Source organism: Sinocyclocheilus grahami, unplaced genomic scaffold, assembly GCF_001515645.1.
Source record: "Sinocyclocheilus grahami isolate Dianchi unplaced genomic scaffold, SAMN03320097.WGS_v1.1 scaffold194.1, whole genome shotgun sequence".
NCBI classification, from domain to species: Eukaryota; Metazoa; Chordata; class Actinopteri; order Cypriniformes; family Cyprinidae; genus Sinocyclocheilus; species Sinocyclocheilus grahami.
Window position 1 is genome coordinate 123959 of NW_015505373.1, and position 21580 is coordinate 145538.

Here is a 21580-nt window from a genome sequence, read left to right on the forward strand (position 1 = left end):
ATCAACTTCACGCTGTGGATTGCCGGATCGGCTTTCACCGTGGACGAAGCAGAGTCCAGCCCGGGGTCATCACATGTGGTTGCCGCAAGCCCGCCGGACGCTCCTTCGTCGAATCCCCGTCCGCGCCATTCTCAAGCCTGCCGGCAGCCCTTCGTGTGTGACGCTTGTGAAAGCGAAACTACTTTGTTTGGCCTTCCAAAAGAGGATGATCACAAATGCAGACATGGTTTTATGTTTATGCAGCGCATAAGCAGTTATGCAGTATAAGTCATTATAATCCGTAATTATGTCCCCACTGGATGCAACAAATGCCTCGTTTATAATGGGTTTTAATGTTTTTGTCTCCGGCAGGACAGGGCATCACAATATGGTAGGGGCGTAACATTTCCGTCACATGCTTGAGGTATTCGGCCAATCACAACGCACTGGATAGCTGGCCAATCAGAGCACACCTCACTTTTTCAGACTGATGAGCTTTGTAAAAATCGACGCATTTCAGAAAGGCGGTGCATAGAGGAGAAACAATAATGTACATTATGTGGAAAATAATGTGTTTTTTGAACCTTAAACCACATAAACACATTTCATTACACCATATACACAAAATAATGTTCTTTTTAGCAGCATCATATGACCCCTTTAAGAGTCTCACGCAGGCGCAACACGCAGAGTAGTCTCGTTTTGTGTGAAAACATGAGGGTAATTATATGAAAGAATATATGATTTCATTATTTGTGTGAATGCATAGGAAACCGACTGTCTTCAGAAAAGTTTCGATGGCATTTGCTTTCCATCTCCCCTCCGTGTAATGCGTAATAAACATAATAAAGCAGTGTTTAGAGGCCCAGCTTTGTTTACAGAGGTTACCGTGGAAACAGTTCTATTCTGCTGTTCATAAGCACCACCTGCTGTCAAACTGTGGATTTACAAATTCCTTCAGTCTGCCATATTTTTGTTCAGACCAATGCGAAATCTGACCAAATTTTTGTTGTAAATCTCGTCGACGGAAAATAGGCTACCTTGTTATCAGAAGTGCTGAGATTTTTAGAAAGCACATTAGATTGTAGAACTGTTTATGGAGCAAATAAAATGTAATTTATCATTCTGACTCATCCTTATATATATATATATATATATATATATATATATACAGTGGGTATGGAAAGTATTCAGGCCCCCTTACATTTTTCACTCTTTGTTATATTGCAGCCATTTGCTAAAATCATTTAAGTTAATTTTTTCTCCTCATTAATGTACACACAGCACCCCATATTGACAGAAAAACACAGAATTGTTGACATTTTTGCAGATTTATTAAAAAATACTATCTTATCGTATTTATATGCCATTACCGGTGTTATGAGCAACTTTAGTACGTTTTTCTCGTATGTGAATTGGAATTTACCCCATGTTTCTTTCCGGCTTGAAAGGCTTCCGTCTGAGCGAATGATTGGTTAAACGCTACAGTCAAGTGATTGTCTATTGGTGGAGGAGACGTCACTCAGATGTTGTGCCCGCCCTCTGTGTCTGCAGTTTATGAGTGCGTTAGTACATCTAGTGGAAGACCCTTTACACAAGTAAATATTGAATTTTTAATTACTGCTTTTCAAAATACATGTAATCCATTTAAATGTTCTGTTTGATATTACGTAAGCAGTTCACAGTCACTTGCTAAATTGATAGTTGTAGGTAGCACATTTGGCTAACTAACTAACTAACCAACCTATATGTCGATATGCTGTTATTGTGTTCTTCTATTATTCTAACGAATAACTCTGATCTACATGCTTTTCTCTTATTTTTATCAGAGGCAGGAACTGTTGAGCATTCTTTAATAATGATAAAATTGCGTGGTATACAGCTGGGGTTAAAATATCTGAGCTGTGAGCTGTAAGAAGATTGTAGATTGAATCCTAGATCAAACACTTAACTTGGAAATCTGGATCAATAATAATTATAAGCTACTTCATTTGTATATGTATCTATTTAATGTGAATGTGAATGTTGCGGTGTAGTAGTGAAGATCTGAGCTAATAACTTTTACTGCAACGTTAGCCATTAGCATGAATTATCTTTGTTACGGTGTGAGCAGTTTGTTGACTCTGTCCAATAATGACCGTGTGTAATTTCATGAATTGACACTTACTTAACGGTTTGGGGGATTCAGATAGATGGAGGTGGGTCTTTAGATGCTTGGTGACAGTACTGTACATATTCTGTATATTCTGGCGCCAGCACCTTTACATGTAAAATGGCATTATCATCACCATTAAGTAATGCATACAGAATAACAGAAAACTCCCACTTCACTATTTTTTGATGGTCTGTTCTACTTTTAATGGCGTTATGGCATTGCCTGATGAAATGTGCATATGTATTTTTCATAAAGGGATACTTAATGTAAAACAGTTTCTTCATTTCTGAAGTGTCGCCTCAAACAGCACTGCTTAGTAAAAAATGTTTATTGTAGTCTGGACATTAAGATCTATCATTTTTTTTTGCGTTCCCTTAACACAGTTGTTTCTCATATTGGCAGGGTGTTTGAATTGCAGGCAGATCTACAGGCAGCTGCGTCCCAGCCGCCAGCATGTCTGGCACTGCCACAGTCCTGCAGCAGTTTGTGAGTGGCCTTAAGAGTCGAAATGAAGACACACGTGCCAAAGCTGCCAAAGACCTCCAGCATTATGTCACCACAGAACTAAGAGAGGTAAACTGTGCTACTTTGATATTTGATCCAAGTATTTACATTTACATTAAGCTTCATCAGGAGAGTCAAAAGCATAACTTTGACAGAGTAATTTCTTGTTACCACACTTGTTACCACAGACAATCAAGTTATTTGTCCTGCAGTGTGTTTAAACAAGCAAGAAAGGAAACATGTTTACAGTAAAAACACTAGAATAATGGAAGTGTAACTGCATGACCACACACCTTTGTGGATGTACTGCAAGCACTGCGAACAGGAATACTGCCTGAAGTTAATCAATTTAGTACTGTTAGGAGTATTATTCTGCTAGCCTGGTCCAGCGATTCAGATTTTTACTTGCCCTGCCAACATTTTTCACAAGCCCCACTGCAAGCAAAGAAAGAAAGGAAAAGAAAAAATAGTTGTTTTGGTTGGTTTTGACCCCTGTACACTGTTAAAAATAAAGGCGCTTAAAAGGTTCTTCACAAAGAATCATTCAGTCAAAGGTTCTTTAAAGAACCATCTCTTTCTTACCTTTTTATAATCTGAAGAACCTTCTTTCGCCACAAAGAACCTTTTGTGAAACAGAAAGGTTCTTCAGATGTTAAAGGTTCTTTATGGAACCATTTAGACAAAAAAAGGTTCTTCTATGGCATTGTGAAGCACCTTTATTTTCAAGAGTGTAACCTTGTATTCTGATGTAGAGGCTATGACACCAACATTTTAGATACCAGTGAAATTTCATAATCCCAATTTCAGTGCCACAGCAAAACATGACAACAGCTTAACTATATAAAGTTCAAACCTTATTAAAGACAAAAAGTAATTAATAAACAAATAAAACATTTGACAAAAATAGCACAAATGAATAGGAACAAACAAAGATACAAATAAAATAAACAGTGCTTTTTAGGAAGATCCAACAGTAGTATTCAGGAAAGAAATACTATAGAAATTCATCAATTTAATTATTATCAAATGTTAAATAAAACTGCATCGACTTCAACTGTATATATTATGTATATATTAAATTACTAAATGTAAATATATTAAATATAGATTAGTTACATTAAATCTACAACATTTATTTAGTCAAGAACAGTGAGTGATTTTTGTTTCGTTAGTTTGTAATGACCGATAACAGCAGGCATATTAGGCTTCTGTCACTTAAAGAGCTAATGCACAGATCTAAAATATTGACACAGATGGTTTCAGTGATCTGATCACAAAATGTTTTAGATCCTGTTTTCATCTGCATTTAGTGCTGACCGCTTGTAATTCGATCATCAAAAACATTATAAATACAGGGAGATGCAGAATATGTATTTGCAAGTCCGCAATCAGTTCAGATTTACACTGCTTGTAGTAGCACCTATGTGACATCAGTCTTTAAATTATCTACATTTGTGGCCTAGTAAATAACAGCACGTGATCATTTGTAATTGATTAGTTGTAATTGATTAATTGAGCATATAATTTGCAGTGTTTAACTGAATTTTTGTAATCACTTGACAGCATTACATTAAAGTACACTTAAATATAAACTATTGGGAAGAGTCATGTTTAGTGTGCATTGTTTTTGCTTCTGACTCAAGCTGAGCCAAGATGAAGCCACCACTTTCTATGATGAGCTGAACCACCACATATTCGAGTTGGTTTCCAGCTCAGATGTGAATGAGAAAAAAGGCGGTATCCTTGCCATAGGTGAGTATGAACCCAATGGCAAACGCTGTCTACTTAATATTGTTATTTTTAATGAAGTAGTGGAATATGTAAATTAATGTGGCCTATTTTGTCAGATCTACCTATAATTTAGTTTTTAATTCCATTGAAAGTGACATGTCACCGTTGCATTGCTTGGTTTGAAGTGTTTGTCAGTTATTGTGTTATGGCTGTTTCTCCAGTGAGCTTGATTGGTGTGGAAGGGGGAAATGCCACCCGTATCAGCCGTTTTGCCAACTACCTGCGCAACCTGCTTCCCTCCAGCGACTCAGTGGTCATGGAGATGGCCTCTAAGGCCATGGGTCACCTGTCCATGGCGGGAGACACCTTCACTGCAGAGTATGTGGAGTTTGAGGTGAAGAGAGCTCTAGAATGGCTGGGAGCAGACAGGAATGAGGGCAGACGGCATGCAGCGGTGCGTAGAAATACTTAACTGCATATTATATTGTCATGGTGAATAACAAGCAAACTGTTCGAAGTTCCAAGTAAAAATACTATTTTTCCAAAAATTGTGCTTTTGACTTGAAAATTTTGGTAACAACCCAAGTAATCCATACATACAAAGAAAAAAGTTCAGAAATTAAGCTCTGTGTAATAAAATGGAATGACCCAGTGAAAAAGTATTGAACACATGAAGAAAGGGAGGTGCAAAAAAGGAATGGAAATCCAAGACACCAGCAGAAATGTATCAGTAATTAGAAGGCAATCCTGCCCCTCGTCAGTGGAAATTTATATTAGCTGGTTCAGTCCCAACACCTACAGTACCAGGATGATGACGATGAAACAAAGGTGGACATTTCAGCAAGACAATGATCCCAAACACAGCCAAGGAAAATATCAATTGGTTTCAGAGTGGCCAGCCAATCACCTGACTTGAATCCAATAGAAAATAAGAACTGAAGATCAGAGTTCATAGAAGAGGCCCACAAAACGTTCAAGATTTGAAGACTGTTTGTGTGGAAGAATGGGCCAAAATCACACCTGAGCAATGCATGTTACTAGTTTCTCCATACAGCTGTCATTACCAACAAAGGCTTTTGTACAAAGTATTAAATACATTTCGGTAGTTCAATACTTTTTCCCTGTGTCATTCGATTTTATTACACAGAACTTAATTTCTGAACTTATTTGTTTTGTTTTATTTGTATGCATTTGTGATTAACATCTGGTGAATATTTCAAGTCAACAGCACCTTTAGAAATATATTTACTGGGAAAAATACTTATTGTGTATTGACATGTTCAATACTTATTTTACCCGCTGTAAACCTTATATTATTATATAAACTACTTAAATATGATCAAAATTCGAATTATATTTTGTTTCGTTATATTTTATTATATTTCAGTTAGGGTGAAGAAAAGTTTTGGCTTCTCTCCTGAGGCCACAAGAGGGCACATCAAGCAAAATATTACTAATGCACGTTTATTAAAAGCATAAGATAAAATGACTATCTGTGAAAAAAGTGCATAATGTTTAAAATAATGTTTATGAACCAATTATTATTAAGTTGCTTAAACAACTATAAACAAAACAGCATCATGTACACCTTTAGAAATATATTTACTGGGAAAAATACTTATTGTGTATTGACATGTTCAATGCTTATTTTACCCGCTGTAAACCTTATATTAGGGCTGTCAAAATGGCTGAAAAACTACTTAAATATTATCAAAATTCGAATTATATTTTGTTTCGTTATATTTTATTATATTTCAGTTAGGGTGAAGAAAAGTTTTGGCTTCTCTCCTGAGGCCACAAGAGGGCACATCAAGCAAAATATTACTAATGCACGTTTATTCAAAGCATAAGATAAAATGACTATCTGTGAAAAAAGTGCATAATGTTTAAAATAATGTTTATGAACCAATTATTATTAAGTTGCTTAAACAACTATAAACAAAACAGCATCATGTATGTATGCATAGTTTAATACAAAGGGCCGAAAGTCAATCACACAGAGTACATTTTTCACAACATGAGATGCAGTGGGATGGGGAAAAAACCCACCATAAAGTCTCGAGATATATTTTTTCAAAGTTGAACTTGCATTAATTTTACATGGCTTTCTAAACATGCGGCTCTTTTGTGTGAGACACGAGTGCAACGGTGATAGATGTCCCTCTAGAAAATGCGTGAAACATGCGTTCTGTGTGAACGGCTTGGTTTCAGTTTTGATGTAAACAAGATCTTCTCCGCATTGATGTTCTCTTTTCCCGTTATTTTTACGCAGCAACTACGCAGCAGCGTGGCTTCAACTGGATAGGCTAAGAAAAACATTAAAATGCAATGACATTTACATCGTCATCGCATCTCGTGTGTCGCTGATAAGGCTGCCTCCTTAACGCACACCTAAAATTTGAATGCAACATTTTTGCATTCGAATGTGGATTTTTATTTTAAATTCAACGAATATTCGAAATTTGAATTTTTTTTTGACAGCCCTACCTTATATTAGACTCTCTTACACTTGACTGTTTGTTACTGGTGGCTTTTAGCTTCCTTAACAATACTTCAGTGTGTTGTCCCTTTGCTCTTTTCTGTCTAATGTCAACTGAACCCCCTTTCCACTGTGTTTTTGTTTCAGGTGCTGGTTTTGCGAGAGCTCGCTGTTAGCGCACCCACATTTTTCTTCCAGCAGGTGCAGCCGTTTTTTGATAACATTTTTTATGCTGTGTGGGACTCCAAACAGGCGATCCGTGAGGGAGCAGTATCTGCACTCAGAGCCTGTCTGATCCTCACCACCCAGAGAGAGACCAAAGAGATGCAGAAACCACAGTGGTACAAGGTCAGAATTAAAACACCTTTAAATGTTTTTAAATATGTGCGTGTGTGTGTTATATGGGTATGGGCGCTCACACATTCCATGTATTTTGTTGTCATAAACAGCAAACATTTGAAGAAGCCGAGAAGGGTTTTGATGAGACTCTGGCTAAAGAGAAAGGCATGAATAAGGATGACCGTGTCCATGGAGCTCTACTGATTCTCAATGAACTGGTGCGAATAAGCAGTATGGAGGGAGAGGTAAGAGACTGCTCATGCTACTGGCAGCAGGACACATGTTTTGTGAGGTTTTGCTTGTTCTTTCTTTGTTCATTCTTTCATTGTTTTGATCAGTGCCGGCCCCCGTCACACAGATGGTACAAGCGGTCACCTAGGGCTCTGCCTTAAGGGGAGAGCCCTGCGGCAGCGAGGTTGTCAATTTAATTTTCAACAGACATGTCAACATTGTTTGACATTCAAGGTACCACAAGAGCTATGGAGAGCAGACAGTTCTGCATGCTTTCACATCGCTCTCGCGGTAGCTACTTTAATGTCCTAAACCAATCGGCATGCAACTTCAAGCCACACACACCTCTGACTGCATAACCAGGGCTGTGTACAGTGCGCCATGTGTGTCGAACATATGAAGAAATCAGTCTGTACGATGACAATTTACCTCAGTAGAACGCATGCATGGGTTTTGCATGGGTTTGAGCCTGTTTACAAACCTGTTGTCTAACAAAGAGAACATTTAATATCATGTTTTTGCTCATTTCATAACATAAGTCAAGTGTTTGAAACTTTGAAAGTGTTTGAAACATCACAGAATGAGGAAAAAAAACATTATTTTATATAGTATTCTATACAGTGATAAAGGCTGTTGATTATCATTGCATTATATATATATATATATAGTTTATTCATATACAAATACCAGAGATGGCTTGAAGAACAGAGATAAACCATTTAGTCACAATCGTACAGGTATGTCTAAATTTTTCATCAGTTAAAATGTCTCTATCTGCTTTTTATTCAGCTAGGCGATAGCGTATGCCTTTGTCAATGTTAGGAATTTCCTGGAACGTCATATGATTTATGGCTTCTTTGAGTTATGGATTTTGCACTTATGGATTTACTGTGTGAGGGTGCCCTCCGGCTACCAGTATGCATGAAACATTATATTACATGTGTGCACTCACTAATGCTCGCAACACCTTATTTTGGGTAAAAATAGGAATAATAATACTTCTCTCTATGTTTTTCTCCAGTGTAGAGGAGTTTTTTCTCTCTCTCTCAGTGAATGCGTAAGATGTCCTGACAAAAAATTAAGAATTGTTTTCTGCCAAAGATTTTTAATCATAATTTACTTTATAATAAATCCTTAGACCTCTAAACATTTATAGGCCTCCTACATGTTAACAGGTCATGCTGCAGTTTTCTGTTAAATATATTGATAATAATCATTTTGGAATTCACTTAATATTGCCTCAGAATAATCACTCGTAACGTCATAAAGTCTTGTTACAAATTGATGCTATTTTTTATTTATTTGAAATGAAAGAATGATAGAGAGATTAAAGTAAAGTTGTGGTAGAAATGCAATCCAGACGGTATCTTTCCAGAACCAAAAAAAAAAGGATGTTTTGACTGCTGTATACATAGTATTTATTGCTGTAGTATTAGTACTTGTTTTATAAATGCAATGATGCCCATGATCACAGACAGACTTGTCATATGAGGGAAAATTGAGCCACATTTAGTATTACGTTAAATAATTACAGATCCGGATCCAAATGTCTAATGCAATAAAGTTCTGTTCTCTTCGTCAAATTTAAATGAAAGATTTTACACTACTGCGGCCCATTTTCATTATCTTGCCTAGGGCCCCACAACCCTACAGGCCGGCACTGGTTTTGTTTTTTTGTTATTTGCTATTTTTGTTTGTTATTCATCATTCATTTGTTTGATGTTTTATTTTTTTGCCTGTTTATTTATTTATTCTTTTGTTTGTCTTTTCAGTTGTTTGTTTGCATTGTTTATTTTAATTTCTTTCATTTTGTTTGATCTTTCAATCAAATAGGACCTCACTCATTGCTTCAATGCTTTTATTCATTGTTTGATGCATTTTTTATTGGTTCTTTGTTCCCTGCAGCGTATGAGAGAGGAAATGGAGGAGATTACACAGCAGCAGATGGTTCATGATAAGTATTGTAAGGAGCTGATGGGTTTCAGCACTAAACCTCGCCACATCACGCCCTTCACCAGCTTTCAGTCAGTGCAGCCGCAGCAGTCCAATGCTCTGCTGGGGCTGCTGGGATATAGCACACCACAGGGCTTCCTAAGTTTTGGAGCTGCACCTGTTCCCTCCAAAAGCACGCTGGTAGAGAGCCGGTACTGCAGAGAACTGATGGAGGAGCGTTTTGACCAGGTGATCAGTGATCGCATTTACTACTGAAGAGGAAATAACTGTCTGTAGCTAGCTGGTCTCATAATAAGTGGTCCCAGTAGTGAAGTTTTGGAAGAAATTGTAGTATGTTTTTTTCCCCTCCTTTCGTTCTGTTTAGTCAGTGAATTTAGCGTGTGTTTCATGTCCATTAATGATAATTATTCTTCGAACAGTTCACTTCAGAAAAATAATATTTTATCCATTAAGGGAAAGCATAAGTATAATCGGACACAATTATTTGAATTAAGAAAATATTTTTCCTAGGTTTACAAAGGATCTGTCCACTGTTACTGACTAAACAGCCTCCTGCAACAAAAAAACAAATTATGATTTATCACAATGCCATGTGAACAGTATTGCATAATTTTATTTTTGTCTGTAGTTGACATGTTAAACACATTATTGTACACCTCTCAAGCCTTTCTGCCAAAATTTCAATTAATTATTAAGGCTTATTTATGATAAATCTTTAGTGACCGTGCTGAGAAGATCACGTGAATATCTATAATGGTCCAACGTTTCCAAACCCTTAGAGTGACTGTCCAGTTAACTTAGGATTTGGCATTTATTGAAAGACTCTCCTGATAAAAAGTTTTCAACATTGTTTTGATTTGTCAGATTTTAGTTTATATATTTTTCAGGAATTAACCATATTGTCTAAATAACGTCTCTATAGTGTATCAGATTGAAGAGTTTGTTATAACTTTAGACATTTCTTGAAACTGTGCAACTGTGATCAGGGTAAGTTGACGTTTCCCACAGCATAGAAGGATCTAATGTATTTTGTTGCTGTTGCATCAGGTGTGCCGTTGGGTGCTGAAATACAGGACCAGTAAGAATCCGCTCATTCAGATGACTATCCTAAACCTACTGCCCCGACTTGCTGCCTTCCAGGCTCACACTTTCACTGGTACACTTGTGATTACATCCCAGCCTTACTTCCAAAGCTGATGTTTGACTATTTCAATTATTATATATGTTTCCAGTTCAGTGACATTCAGATATTTTTAATTATTGCTTAAGTTTTCAAATACATTGTGGGCCGACTATGCATATTAGCCTTTTTTTTTTGGCTTCACTTTTTGCTGTATTGATTGGCTATATATTAAAGATTTTTCTTCTGCCCTCAGATCAGTATTTACAGGACACTATGGGGCACCTGCTGAGCAGCCTGAAGAAAGAGAAGGAGCGGACGGCAGCATTTCAAGCGTTGGGGCTGCTGGTGGTTGCTGTGAGGGCCGAAATTCAGCCCTATCTCAGCAAGATCCTGGAGATCATCAAAGCTGCACTGCCACCTAAAGACTTTGCACACAAGTAAGGACCTGCAACCATTCAAATCTAAACTTTGTTAGCGCACAGCTCAAATACAAACACTAGAGGCCTGCAAAAATGTAAGCTGTAAGCCACTAGAGGGAAGTGTTTTATTTTTACCACGGTTAAGCTGGTGACCCATACAGTTTAAGCAATTTATTGAACTAAAACATACTATCATACTGAAACAGTATGAACAATGTTCAGTAAATTATTATTATTATTATTATTTTTAATTCCTACAATTAAGGTTCCCATAAAAATTGGTTCTCAAACTTTACTTTTTTGTGTTGAAGTATTTTCACTTGATGGCTTGACAAAAGTAATGAAGCCACTTTCAAAATGATCAAATACAATTGTTGGTACATGATCAAGAGATTCCGACACTATGATTTATTATTTCATATTTATTTATTATAGTAGGCTTTAGGCTGTATTTATAATTTAGAGTGTGGTGGAAGTTCCAATCTTGCATTTCCTGGCAAAGTAATTCTGTACATTTAACATTTTAAAATCAGATTATTTTGTCAACTCTTAGTAATAAGACAATTTTTTTGCTTTGCTTGTCAGCTTTTTGTCAGTGCCAAGTCACATGATAAAAGAGTAATATCAAATTTAGCTTATACGTGTTATGACTTTAAATGTGGCTCATCCAATCAGATTTTAAAACTATCCCAAGTGTTGCTACTGTTTCACTACTAATGAACCCTTAAGAATGTTGTGTATTTGATTTTCTTCTCTTTTTTTGCCCTGTCTCATGTTTTGTAATCTTTTAGGCGGCAGAAGACCATGCAGGTGGATGCTACTGTGTTCACTTGTATTAGTATGCTCTCCAGAGCTATGGGGCCTAGCATTCAACAGGATGTCAAAGAACTTCTCGAGCCCATGTTAGCTGTTGGTCTCAGGTACACTAGGGGCTAGTTCTTTATTCTCAGTTTCACCCTCACTGTAGTTTCTTGAGATGCAAACTCATAGATACAAATACAATATACAATATACTAATGAGATAATTAATAAACATAGTGAGATAATTAATAAACATGAGGCACAATAAAAACAGATATATAGGCACAACATATATTTGTTTTCAAAACTAATTTGAAACAGTTAAGCATAAGCCTTTAGAACAAAAGTTTTTTTTAAGAGAAACATAAATGCAGTCGATTGTGCACAAACCTTTCACTAGCATTGTACATGCCAGAAGATTCGGGCATGATTTCCTGTGTAATCTTCTTTCTCTGTTCTTCCCAGTCCTGCTCTGACTGCAGTGCTATACGACTTGAGCAGGCAGATCCCACAGCTGAAGAAGGACATTCAGGATGGGCTGCTAAAAATGCTTTCTCTTGTGCTCATGCACAAGCCTCTGCGTCACCCCGGTATGCCCAAGGGCCTGGCGTACCAGCTGGCATCCCCCAGCCTGACCAACATCCCTGAGGCTAGTGACGTGGGCAGCATCACTTTGGCACTGCGTACTCTTGGCAGCTTTGAATTTGAAGGTACACGTTTACACTTGTTTTTTTTTTTTTCTCGGCTATAATGAAACACTATGAGCTTGCAATGAATGAATACTCCATGCTTAACATCAAATCAAATCAAATTTTATTTATATTGCACAAATAAAAACAACAGTAGTTGACCATTGTGCTGTACAAAAAGACAAAGGATAAATATCTAAAAAAAGAGACAGAAATAATAAAAAGATCACAAAGCAATTATGAAGGATTTTACATCAAAAACCCAGAAAATTCAACTTTAAAAATCAAAGACAGTTGTAAGCCTGAGAGCAAAGGTAAGTTTTTAACTTAAACTTTTAAATTCAGACTCTGTGGAAATTAGTCTTATAGATAAAGGGAGACTATTCATTCCACAATTTGGACTAGCAATTGAAAAAGCTTGGTCACCCCTCGACTTAGCAGAGTTGTTTTGATTCAAAATAACATATTTTGGAGCAAATCCGTTCAGAGCTTTAAAAACAAAAAACAGAATTTTGAAATAAATTCTGTAACAAATCGGCAGCCAGTGCAAAGACTGTAATATTGGGGAAATATGATCAGATTTCTGTCAAAGTCTGGCGGCTGCATTTTGAACCATCTGAAGATGACTAATATTGGATTGACTCATTCCAATATAAAGAGAATTACAATAGTCAAGTCTAGATTAAATGAATGCATGACGCACTCTCTCAAACTCTGCAAATGTTAAGAAACTTTAGACAGTAATTTTAATTGGAAAAAAATAGATTGAAATACAGCATTTATCTGCCTATCAAATTTGAGGGCAGAATCAAAAATAACACCCAGGTTTTTCACAGAGGGTTTTACATGGGGAACCAAATTTCCCAGGTCACCATCTAAAGCACCTGGCACACCTGTGGGCCCAAACACAATAAACTCAGTATCATACATGTTAATGATCAGCTGTTGTGCTCAATGCTGCAAAAGCAAATAGTAAACTAAAGCCTTGCTTTGATCCTTGTCATAGAGCGCTTACACAAATATACACAGGAGTATTTGACAGCTGTTATATTCAAGAGATAAAAAGGGGAGTGAAATTTGCTTTCTGTCTTTTTATGCTAAACTTAACATTATCATGATATTCCCTAAATTATTGCAATAATATTGCTATTTGATGCATCACCCGGCCCTACCCAGAACACCTTAACAAGTGCACAGCAATGCTCTGCAATGACTTTTGTATAGGCTAGCATTACTTACATTTTCTTCAGAAAATATTTTTTTAATTACTGTTTGGTTCATTTTCAGGTCACTCATTGACCCAGTTTGTGCGCCACTGTGCTGACTACTTCCTGAACAGTGAGCACAAGGAGATCCGCATGGAGGCAGCGCGCACCTGCTCGTGTCTGCTCACCCCCTCCATCCACCTGATCAGCGGCCACGGTCACGTGGTCAGTCAGACCGCTGTGCAGGTGGTGGCTGACGTTCTCAGCAAGTTACTGGTGGTTGGCATCACTGACCCAGGTGAGAGTATGTCCATGGTAGTTTATAGATTATGTACAGTATATGCACATTTCTCTAAGTTTATGCTCATAAACGGGGAAGTCGTGGCCTAATGGTTAGAGAGTCGGACTCATAACCCAAAGGTTGTGGGTTCGAGTCTCGTACCGGCAACGAAATATTGTAGGTGGGGGGAGTGAATGTACAGCGCTCTCTCCCACCTTCAATAGCACGACAAGGTGCCCTTGAGCAAGGGCATAAATGGCTGCCCACTGCTTCGGGTGTGTGTTCACGGTCTGTGTGTGTTCACTGCTGTGTGTGTGCACTTTGGATGGGTAAATGCAGAGCACTAATTCCGAGTATGGGTCACCATACTTGGCCACATGTCACTTCACTTATAAAATTGATCTATAAGTTGAATGAAATTAAATGAAGGCATACAAATATCTGTATACCCTTTAATAAATTCAACAAACATTGAGAACCTTTTTACTTAAATTAGTTGTTGTCTAATATAACTAGTTGTACTAGTTTTACTGCTCAGTAACTTGCAAAATAGTCTTAAAAACCATTCAGTATCACCCACGCCTACTTCTTTCAATTGATTGTACAAGTTCACGAATCACTACAAATTGCCACATCTATATGAATGACCTTGAGTCATGTTTGTTGCGTCTCACTGTATGAGATGAAGTTCTCATATATTTTGCCAGCTCTTAGACACTTGCATGCCATTTTCTTGCTCTTCTCTAAGAAAACATCACTCACACTTATATCAGGGAGCTTGTTAACTTATAAGTCCATTCTTTTTGTACTTTTGCTACTATGTTCACACTTAAAACAATGATTTGGTAATCCTTTTTTTTTTTTTTGCAAAGAATTAAGTCTCCCTGACAATTCTTTCCAAAGTGGTTTCATTGTTTTAGCATTAAAGGAATAGTTCACCTCAAAAATAAAAATTGTCATCATTTACATCATTTACCCTCATGTTGCTCCAAAACTGTATAAGTTCATAGTATTTTTTTCCCCTACTATGGAAGTCAATGGGGGCCAACAACTGTTTGATTACCAGCATTCTTCAAAACATCTTCTTTTGTGTTCATCATAAGAAAAACTTATACAGTTTTGGAGCAACATGAGGGTGAGTAAATGATGACAGAATTTTTATTTTTGAGGTGAACTATTCCTTTAAGTCTGAGAATTGTTCAAATGACTGTGAAATGCTTTAATTGTCAAGAAATTATTCTTATTCAAATTGTTTTGGTTCACCTGTTGATCATTGGATCATTGGAAATGTTTTATTATGTTTTATTTTGTACATTTCTGGAGGGTGTATTCATTTTTGCAACATAACATTTTATCAGTTTGATAAGAAACTCTTACTTTCTTGATTAATATTGACACGCTTTGTTGGTAACTGATCAACCAGACTGTATGGAACATTATATCTTTAAGTTTTGGGTGTACTAATTTATGTATATGTAACTTCCTGTGATTTCTAGACCCTGATATTCGATACTGTGTGCTGGCATCCCTGGACGAGCGCTTTGATGCCCACCTGGCACAAGCAGAGAACCTCCAAGCTCTATTTGTGGCGCTTAATGATGAAGTGTTTGAGATCCGTGAACTGGCCATCTGCACTATCGGCCGTCTCAGCAGTATGAACCCTGCATTTGTTATGCCCTTTCTGCGCAAGATGCTCATTCAGGTATTTGCTCGTTTTACAGCACTTGGCTATATTTGAAATAGCATTCCACTACTCATACTCATATGTGACCCTGGAGCACAAAACCAATCTTAAGTCGCTGGGGTATATTTGTAGCAATAGCCAAAAATACAATGTATGGGTCAAAATGATTGATTTTTCTTTTATGCCAAAAATCATTAGGCTATTAAGTAAAGATCATGTTCCATGAAGATATTTTGTACATTTCTTACCGTAAACTTAATTTTTGATTAGTAATATGCATTGCTAAGAACTTCATTTGGACAACTTTAAAGGCAATTTTCTCAATATTTAGATTTTTTTCCAGCCTCAGATTCCAGTTTTTCAAATAGTTGTATCTCGGCCAAATATTGTCCGATCCTAACAAACCATACATCAATGGAAGGCTTATTTATTCAGCTTTCATGTGATGTATAAATCTCAATTTTGAAAAATTTACCCTTATGTTTTGTTGTCCAGGGTCACATATATTTGAAATATCAGGGCTTCAGACTAACATCTTACATGTGAGACTAAACCAGTAATCATAATTTACTGGGTATTGTAAGGTAAATAATGCAAAAGTGGAAGTTTAAGCACCGGCCAAAAGTGTGCTTAGCAATTGTAAATGTCACTGTTTACTACATTAAATCTATAGAAAAAGCTTTCTGTCTTAGTGCATGGTACGATGTGATTTCTCCTGTTTCTTTTGAATTCCTTGGATCTTAAAGCACTGTCTAATAATGGTGTCACTTGGACATGACTGGCCCACAAGTAAACACACCTGCTCTGTCCATTGGATCGCTCTGATCATTGTGTATTATTCAAACAGATAGGGCTGTTGCATTTTTGCTGTTTGCTTGTGGAGTGTTTATGGTTTAATATTTCTCATATATCAACTAAAATCAAAGAGAGTTGGCCAACTTTGTGGTACCAGTATGACCTCAAACAAAGTAGTCTCACTGACAGGAGAAATAATCGCAAAATGCCATTATTTGGTGAAACTCTGGAGTCCTGAGTACATATCTGTACGCATGAAATACCCAGATGACCTACTACATTTGACAAAGTATACAGTGGAGCAAACTTAGTGCTGAGCACTTTCTGAATACTGCAGTGCACACTTCATCGTTACATAGGAAAATATAAGTACGTTTTAAAGGTTGTACTTTATCAACCCCAAACCAACCACATAAATATTACTAAATGAAAAAGGGCACACAGTTACAAGAACCTTCCTGAAGTACCCCCATCCCCCAATCCCATAGTGTTAAACAGATAGATAGATAGATAGATAGATATAGATAGCAGGGCACATTACATCAGTATTTAAGTTGGAGAGAAAGCTATTGCAGCATTTTTAAACACATCTTGTTTCTTTAGACAGAATATGACCATAGTAAGATACTTATTGAATCCACACAGAAGTAGTAGATGGCTTAGGGAGTTAAAATAGGTATTGAAAAAGGTCAGGTAATGCATTGTGGGCTACAGCATTTCACACATTGTTCTTTTTATGTATATATAGACTTCATACTGTGCACAGTGTACATAAGCTGTACACTGCAAAATTGTTAAGAGAAGCTGTAGCCGTTTTTCTCAACCACCAACAGGTGGCAGTCAGTAAATATTTTTCTGCTGAAATGTCTGCTCTTTTGTTTCACTGCAGCTCTAGTCAGCCTGGCCCATCAACAAATTCACTTTTTTTCTGTTGACTAGCAACTTATGCATATTGTATGGAAACCTTTACATTGTGCTACTGCCCTCTCACTGTCCAATACAATAAAACCCCTTCCAGATCCTTACTGAGTTGGAACATAGTGGCGTGGGCCGAAACAAAGAACAGAGCGCCCGCATGCTGGGTCACCTGGTGTCTAATGCCCCCCGACTCATCCGCCCATACATGGAGCCCATTCTCAAGGTACCCTCACTTTCTCTGTTCTCTTCACGTGTTTTGGGGGTTGTTGTCAAATGTGTTGTAACCTTCAGTAACAGGAAGTTTATTTGTTTGTACTTGGATAATAGCCATAGGTGAGATTCCAAAAGTGTTCCGGCTGATGTTATACATGTTCATTTCAGAATGAAGGTTTAATCTTTCGTGGTTTAATCCACAGCATGAACTTGGATCTTGAAGTGCCCTGTAAACATTATTTTCACATATTTTTAGATAGTTTCTGTAAAACAAACTAAACACACAGGCTATCATTAGAAAAGAGAAAAATATGCCCGGTAATATGATGCATTGTATATATATTATGTAGGATTGGTCAGTAATGTTTTGTAAAGCAGGGCTTAGCAAAAGATCAATTACTGACTCATTCACATAATAATGTGTTGTTAAAGATAAACCCTTTTCATGATGTATTTTTCCAATTCTGTTCTTCACACAGGCCCTCATCTTGAAGCTGAAAGATCCCGATCCAAACCCTGGAGTCGTTATCTGTGTTTTAGCTACTATTGGAGAACTTGCTCAGGTAATGGATCATTTCCTAGCCTGATCTTTTGAAGTCATCTGCAGGACCTTTCAGATGACCAGATCTTCCTTCCTACTGCACACTATTTAGGAAACCTTCAGGAGAAGCATCAGAGTAGCTCTGTGCAGGAGAGAGTTGGGAATGCAAGCATAGAGATAAAATATTTGTGGACAACTGGTTGAAGAAGGTGTAGCGAAGATTGGAAGAGAGGAACTGATTTTTTTCAGAAACAAAATATATAGTTATATGTGACTACAATGTTCGGTATTAAAGAATGAATTAGAGCCAACTGAATGAGCGCTAATAAGAATAGAGCAGTCTTAAGGACAAGCGCTGTTGCTTTTTTTTACCAGCAGTTTTTTCCAGATACTGGAGTTTTATTTTATTTGCATTTAAAATTACATTACACTCAAAATCAAGTCAACCCTGAAAGGTCATTTAATTTGATCAGTTGCTATGCTGTTATGTGTGTCTGTTTCTTTAATTTGTACCAGGTGAGTGGACTGGAGATGAGGAAATGGATGGATGAGCTATTCCCTATTATTATGGACATGCTGCAGGACTCGTCTTCATTAGCTAAGAGACAGGTTTGCTCATTCCCATGTTAAACTTTTGGTCCATCGTTATTTTAAATTGATTTACTTTGGTAATGTGATCTGAGATTTAGCAATATTATTAAAGGGGTCATATGATGCTGCTAAAAAGAACATTATTTTGTGTATTTGGTGTAATGAAATGTGTTTATGCGGTTTAAAGTTAAAAAAACACATTATTTTCCACATACTGTACATTATTGTTTCTCCTCTATGCCCCGCCTTTCTGAAACGCGTCGATTTTTACAAAACTCATCGGTCTGAAAAAGCGAGGTGTGCTGTGATTGGCCAGCTATCCAGTGCGTTGTGATTGGCCGAATACCTCAAGCGTGAGACGGAAATGGGGCAAGAGTGAGCTGAGGCGGCGGGGTCGTGAACGGCGGTCCCAGCGAAGGAGCAGTGAAAACGGTGAAAGCCGATCCGGCGATCCACAGCACTAAGTTGATGTATTTCCTCAGCGACCAGCACGGATCAGCTCCAGGCATGACGAAGCGGATATCGTCCTCCTTTGGAAGACCAAGTTTCGCTTTCACAACGAAGCACACAGCGTCTTCAGGACATGGTGGCAGCGGCAACAATACTACAGCGAGAATAAAAGTTACGCCTTCTTTCTTTGCGTGAACATTTGGGTGGCATTATGCAAATCTTCCCACATAATGAGGTAGATATGTGGGGGCGTGTTAGAACGAGACGTTTTAGGTAGGCGTGGCTGAATCTTAACTTCTATAAAGAATATCTCTTTGGATTTGAGACTTTAGTCTTTGCAAATTTACAGATCTTCTTTATGCACCAAGACCTTGTAACACTCCAAAGAGAAAGGAAAAAATGAAATCACATCATATGACCCCTTTAACCTTAGTCAAGTTAAACCAAAGTCTTTCAATCCTGTTTCAGCAAATTGAGATAGTATGTTTTTTGTGTACATTTTGACTTTTTACATTTTGACAGATTTGTATTTTTACGCACATCTATTTTCCTCCTTGTGTGAAGCAATTCATTTTTTTGTCTTTTGCAAAGCAATATATGGGTAATGAAAAGCACTCTCCTTTCCACTTTCCTCCGTAATGACAGTGGAAACATTCTGACGTACTTGTGTATTTCAGTAATATTTGGAGGCACTCTAGAGTGCATGCTTTTATTCTGAAAGGTTTTACAGTACTGTTATGAGGTGCAGTCAAATGTCCTTAACGTTTACACAACTTTACACAAGGCTTTCTTTCTTGGTATGACGTTGTCAGGTTCTGCTTTAGCAATCAGGGGTGTTATAGAGTTTGGATGATTTAGGTTAGTTTTAGGTTACCCGAGGTTCACAGAAGCTCATGTAACTAAATACTTTACCTGCTCTGAACTGTGTCTGGGGCTTTATTTGACTTTCTGGATCAATCTTAAAAGTCGTTTTCTCAATAAAACAGCTTAAATGTACAGTGCACTGGTGCACCCAGTAATTTTTCCTCATTAAAAACAATCTAATAAAACTAATAAATGGATAGTGAAGCTAATTTAATGATGCAGCATTTAGGAGTGTTAAAGAGCAAATACAAATCACATTACAATAAATAAAATAGACAAAATGCACAAGAACACCTATCCAGATGGCCGATTCCCTGACATTATTCAATTTAAAAATTCCTCTTCTGTGAGCACTTAGAAAATGATCCTACAGAAAATAAATATATGTTTTTTAAAAAACGAAACTATTCTCATTTCCCTCTTTTCTCTGTTTTCTATTATTCTGGACTATGATTTCAACTTTTATTGCTAGCACTTTATTATTGAATCCTTTTTTTATAATTGCTTGTTGTATTCCTCATTTATAAGTCACTTTGTATAAAAGCACCTGCTAAATGAACAAATGTTAATGTACACAATAACACACTGATCATCTTCTCTCCCACTAGGTGGCACTTTGGACTCTGGGTCAACAAGTAGCCAGTACTGGGTATGTGGTGGAGCCATACAGGAAGTATCCGTCTCTACTGGAGGTGCTACTCAACTTCCTGAAGACAGAACAGAACCAGGGGATTAGGAGAGAGGTACTGATTTCTGCTCCTGTCATTGAACGCCAGTTTCCACGAATGTGGGTGCAACAGTTGTTTGAAAGGAAGTGCTTCAGACAGTTCCACCTCACGTCCAGGTTTAGTTATTTTCTAGCAATGATTATTAAATGACCTTAAAAAAGGAAGAAAATGTGTGCAATAAAATAAAGCAAATGGATATGGATAACGGTTTATTTACATATGAAGCTTAAATTAAGCTCATTCAGTGGGGACTTGCTAGTTTGGGACCAAATGTTGTTTTGTAGTTGTTAAACTGATGCTTTTCCCTAATTTACAGATATTTTTTTGTTTTATTTATTGAGCTAGGTGAATGCAGTCAGCACAATTTTTACAAAAATGTAAAAAAATATATACTTATTTATTTGTATTTTTGTATACTTTTTTAATGGGGGAAACTAAGCAGTAACATGGGTGTATGCAAAATGAGAGCTAAAAATTAAGTTTTTGGTAATTATAGGTAATCTTTACATTTTTTTTGTAAAACAACAGTCAGTTCTTTCCAAAAGATGACACTGTTGTGTGATAATTTTTAGTGCTTATACAAGAGTGTACATGCATTTGTTTAGCTTAAAACTATATGTTATCTAACTACTTGTTATCTATGTTAGATAGAACATTGGATCAATGGAACATGGGATTTGCTTCAAACATTTTGTGGAACACCTCTGTAGGCAGCATACAAAGGTAGGAAGGCAACATGCTTAGGATGTGAAATGTCTGAATCTAATGCCCATGTCACATCCTGCTCATGTTGCCTTCCTAACTCCATATGCTGCCTGCAATTTATACCCTAGAACAGTGATTCCCAACCATGTTCCAGGAGTATCCCAACACTGTCTACTTAATCAAACACACCTACAGTAATTCAA

The 21580-nt window shown here is 37.1% G+C and overlaps 1 protein-coding gene across 1 annotated transcript in view; it reads left to right on the forward strand.

Moving 5' to 3' along the window:
* Positions 1 to 1507: 1507 nt before the first annotated feature.
* The window catches only part of LOC107594963 (serine/threonine-protein kinase mTOR-like), a 139001-nt gene continuing 118928 nt past the window's right edge, over positions 1508 to 21580 (forward strand). The window contains exons 1-17 of the mRNA XM_016285202.1: positions 1508 to 1577; positions 2537 to 2707; positions 4282 to 4390; positions 4591 to 4823; positions 6996 to 7196; positions 7298 to 7432; positions 9324 to 9599; positions 10419 to 10527; positions 10748 to 10931; positions 11705 to 11833; positions 12180 to 12424; positions 13691 to 13906; positions 15385 to 15590; positions 17386 to 17508; positions 17978 to 18061; positions 18556 to 18648; positions 20553 to 20687. Of these exons, the coding sequence (XP_016140688.1) occupies positions 2588 to 2707; positions 4282 to 4390; positions 4591 to 4823; positions 6996 to 7196; positions 7298 to 7432; positions 9324 to 9599; positions 10419 to 10527; positions 10748 to 10931; positions 11705 to 11833; positions 12180 to 12424; positions 13691 to 13906; positions 15385 to 15590; positions 17386 to 17508; positions 17978 to 18061; positions 18556 to 18648; positions 20553 to 20687 (2598 nt within the window). The 5' untranslated portion in view covers positions 1508 to 1577; positions 2537 to 2587. The remainder of the gene's footprint in view (positions 1578 to 2536; positions 2708 to 4281; positions 4391 to 4590; positions 4824 to 6995; positions 7197 to 7297; positions 7433 to 9323; positions 9600 to 10418; positions 10528 to 10747; positions 10932 to 11704; positions 11834 to 12179; positions 12425 to 13690; positions 13907 to 15384; positions 15591 to 17385; positions 17509 to 17977; positions 18062 to 18555; positions 18649 to 20552; positions 20688 to 21580) is intronic.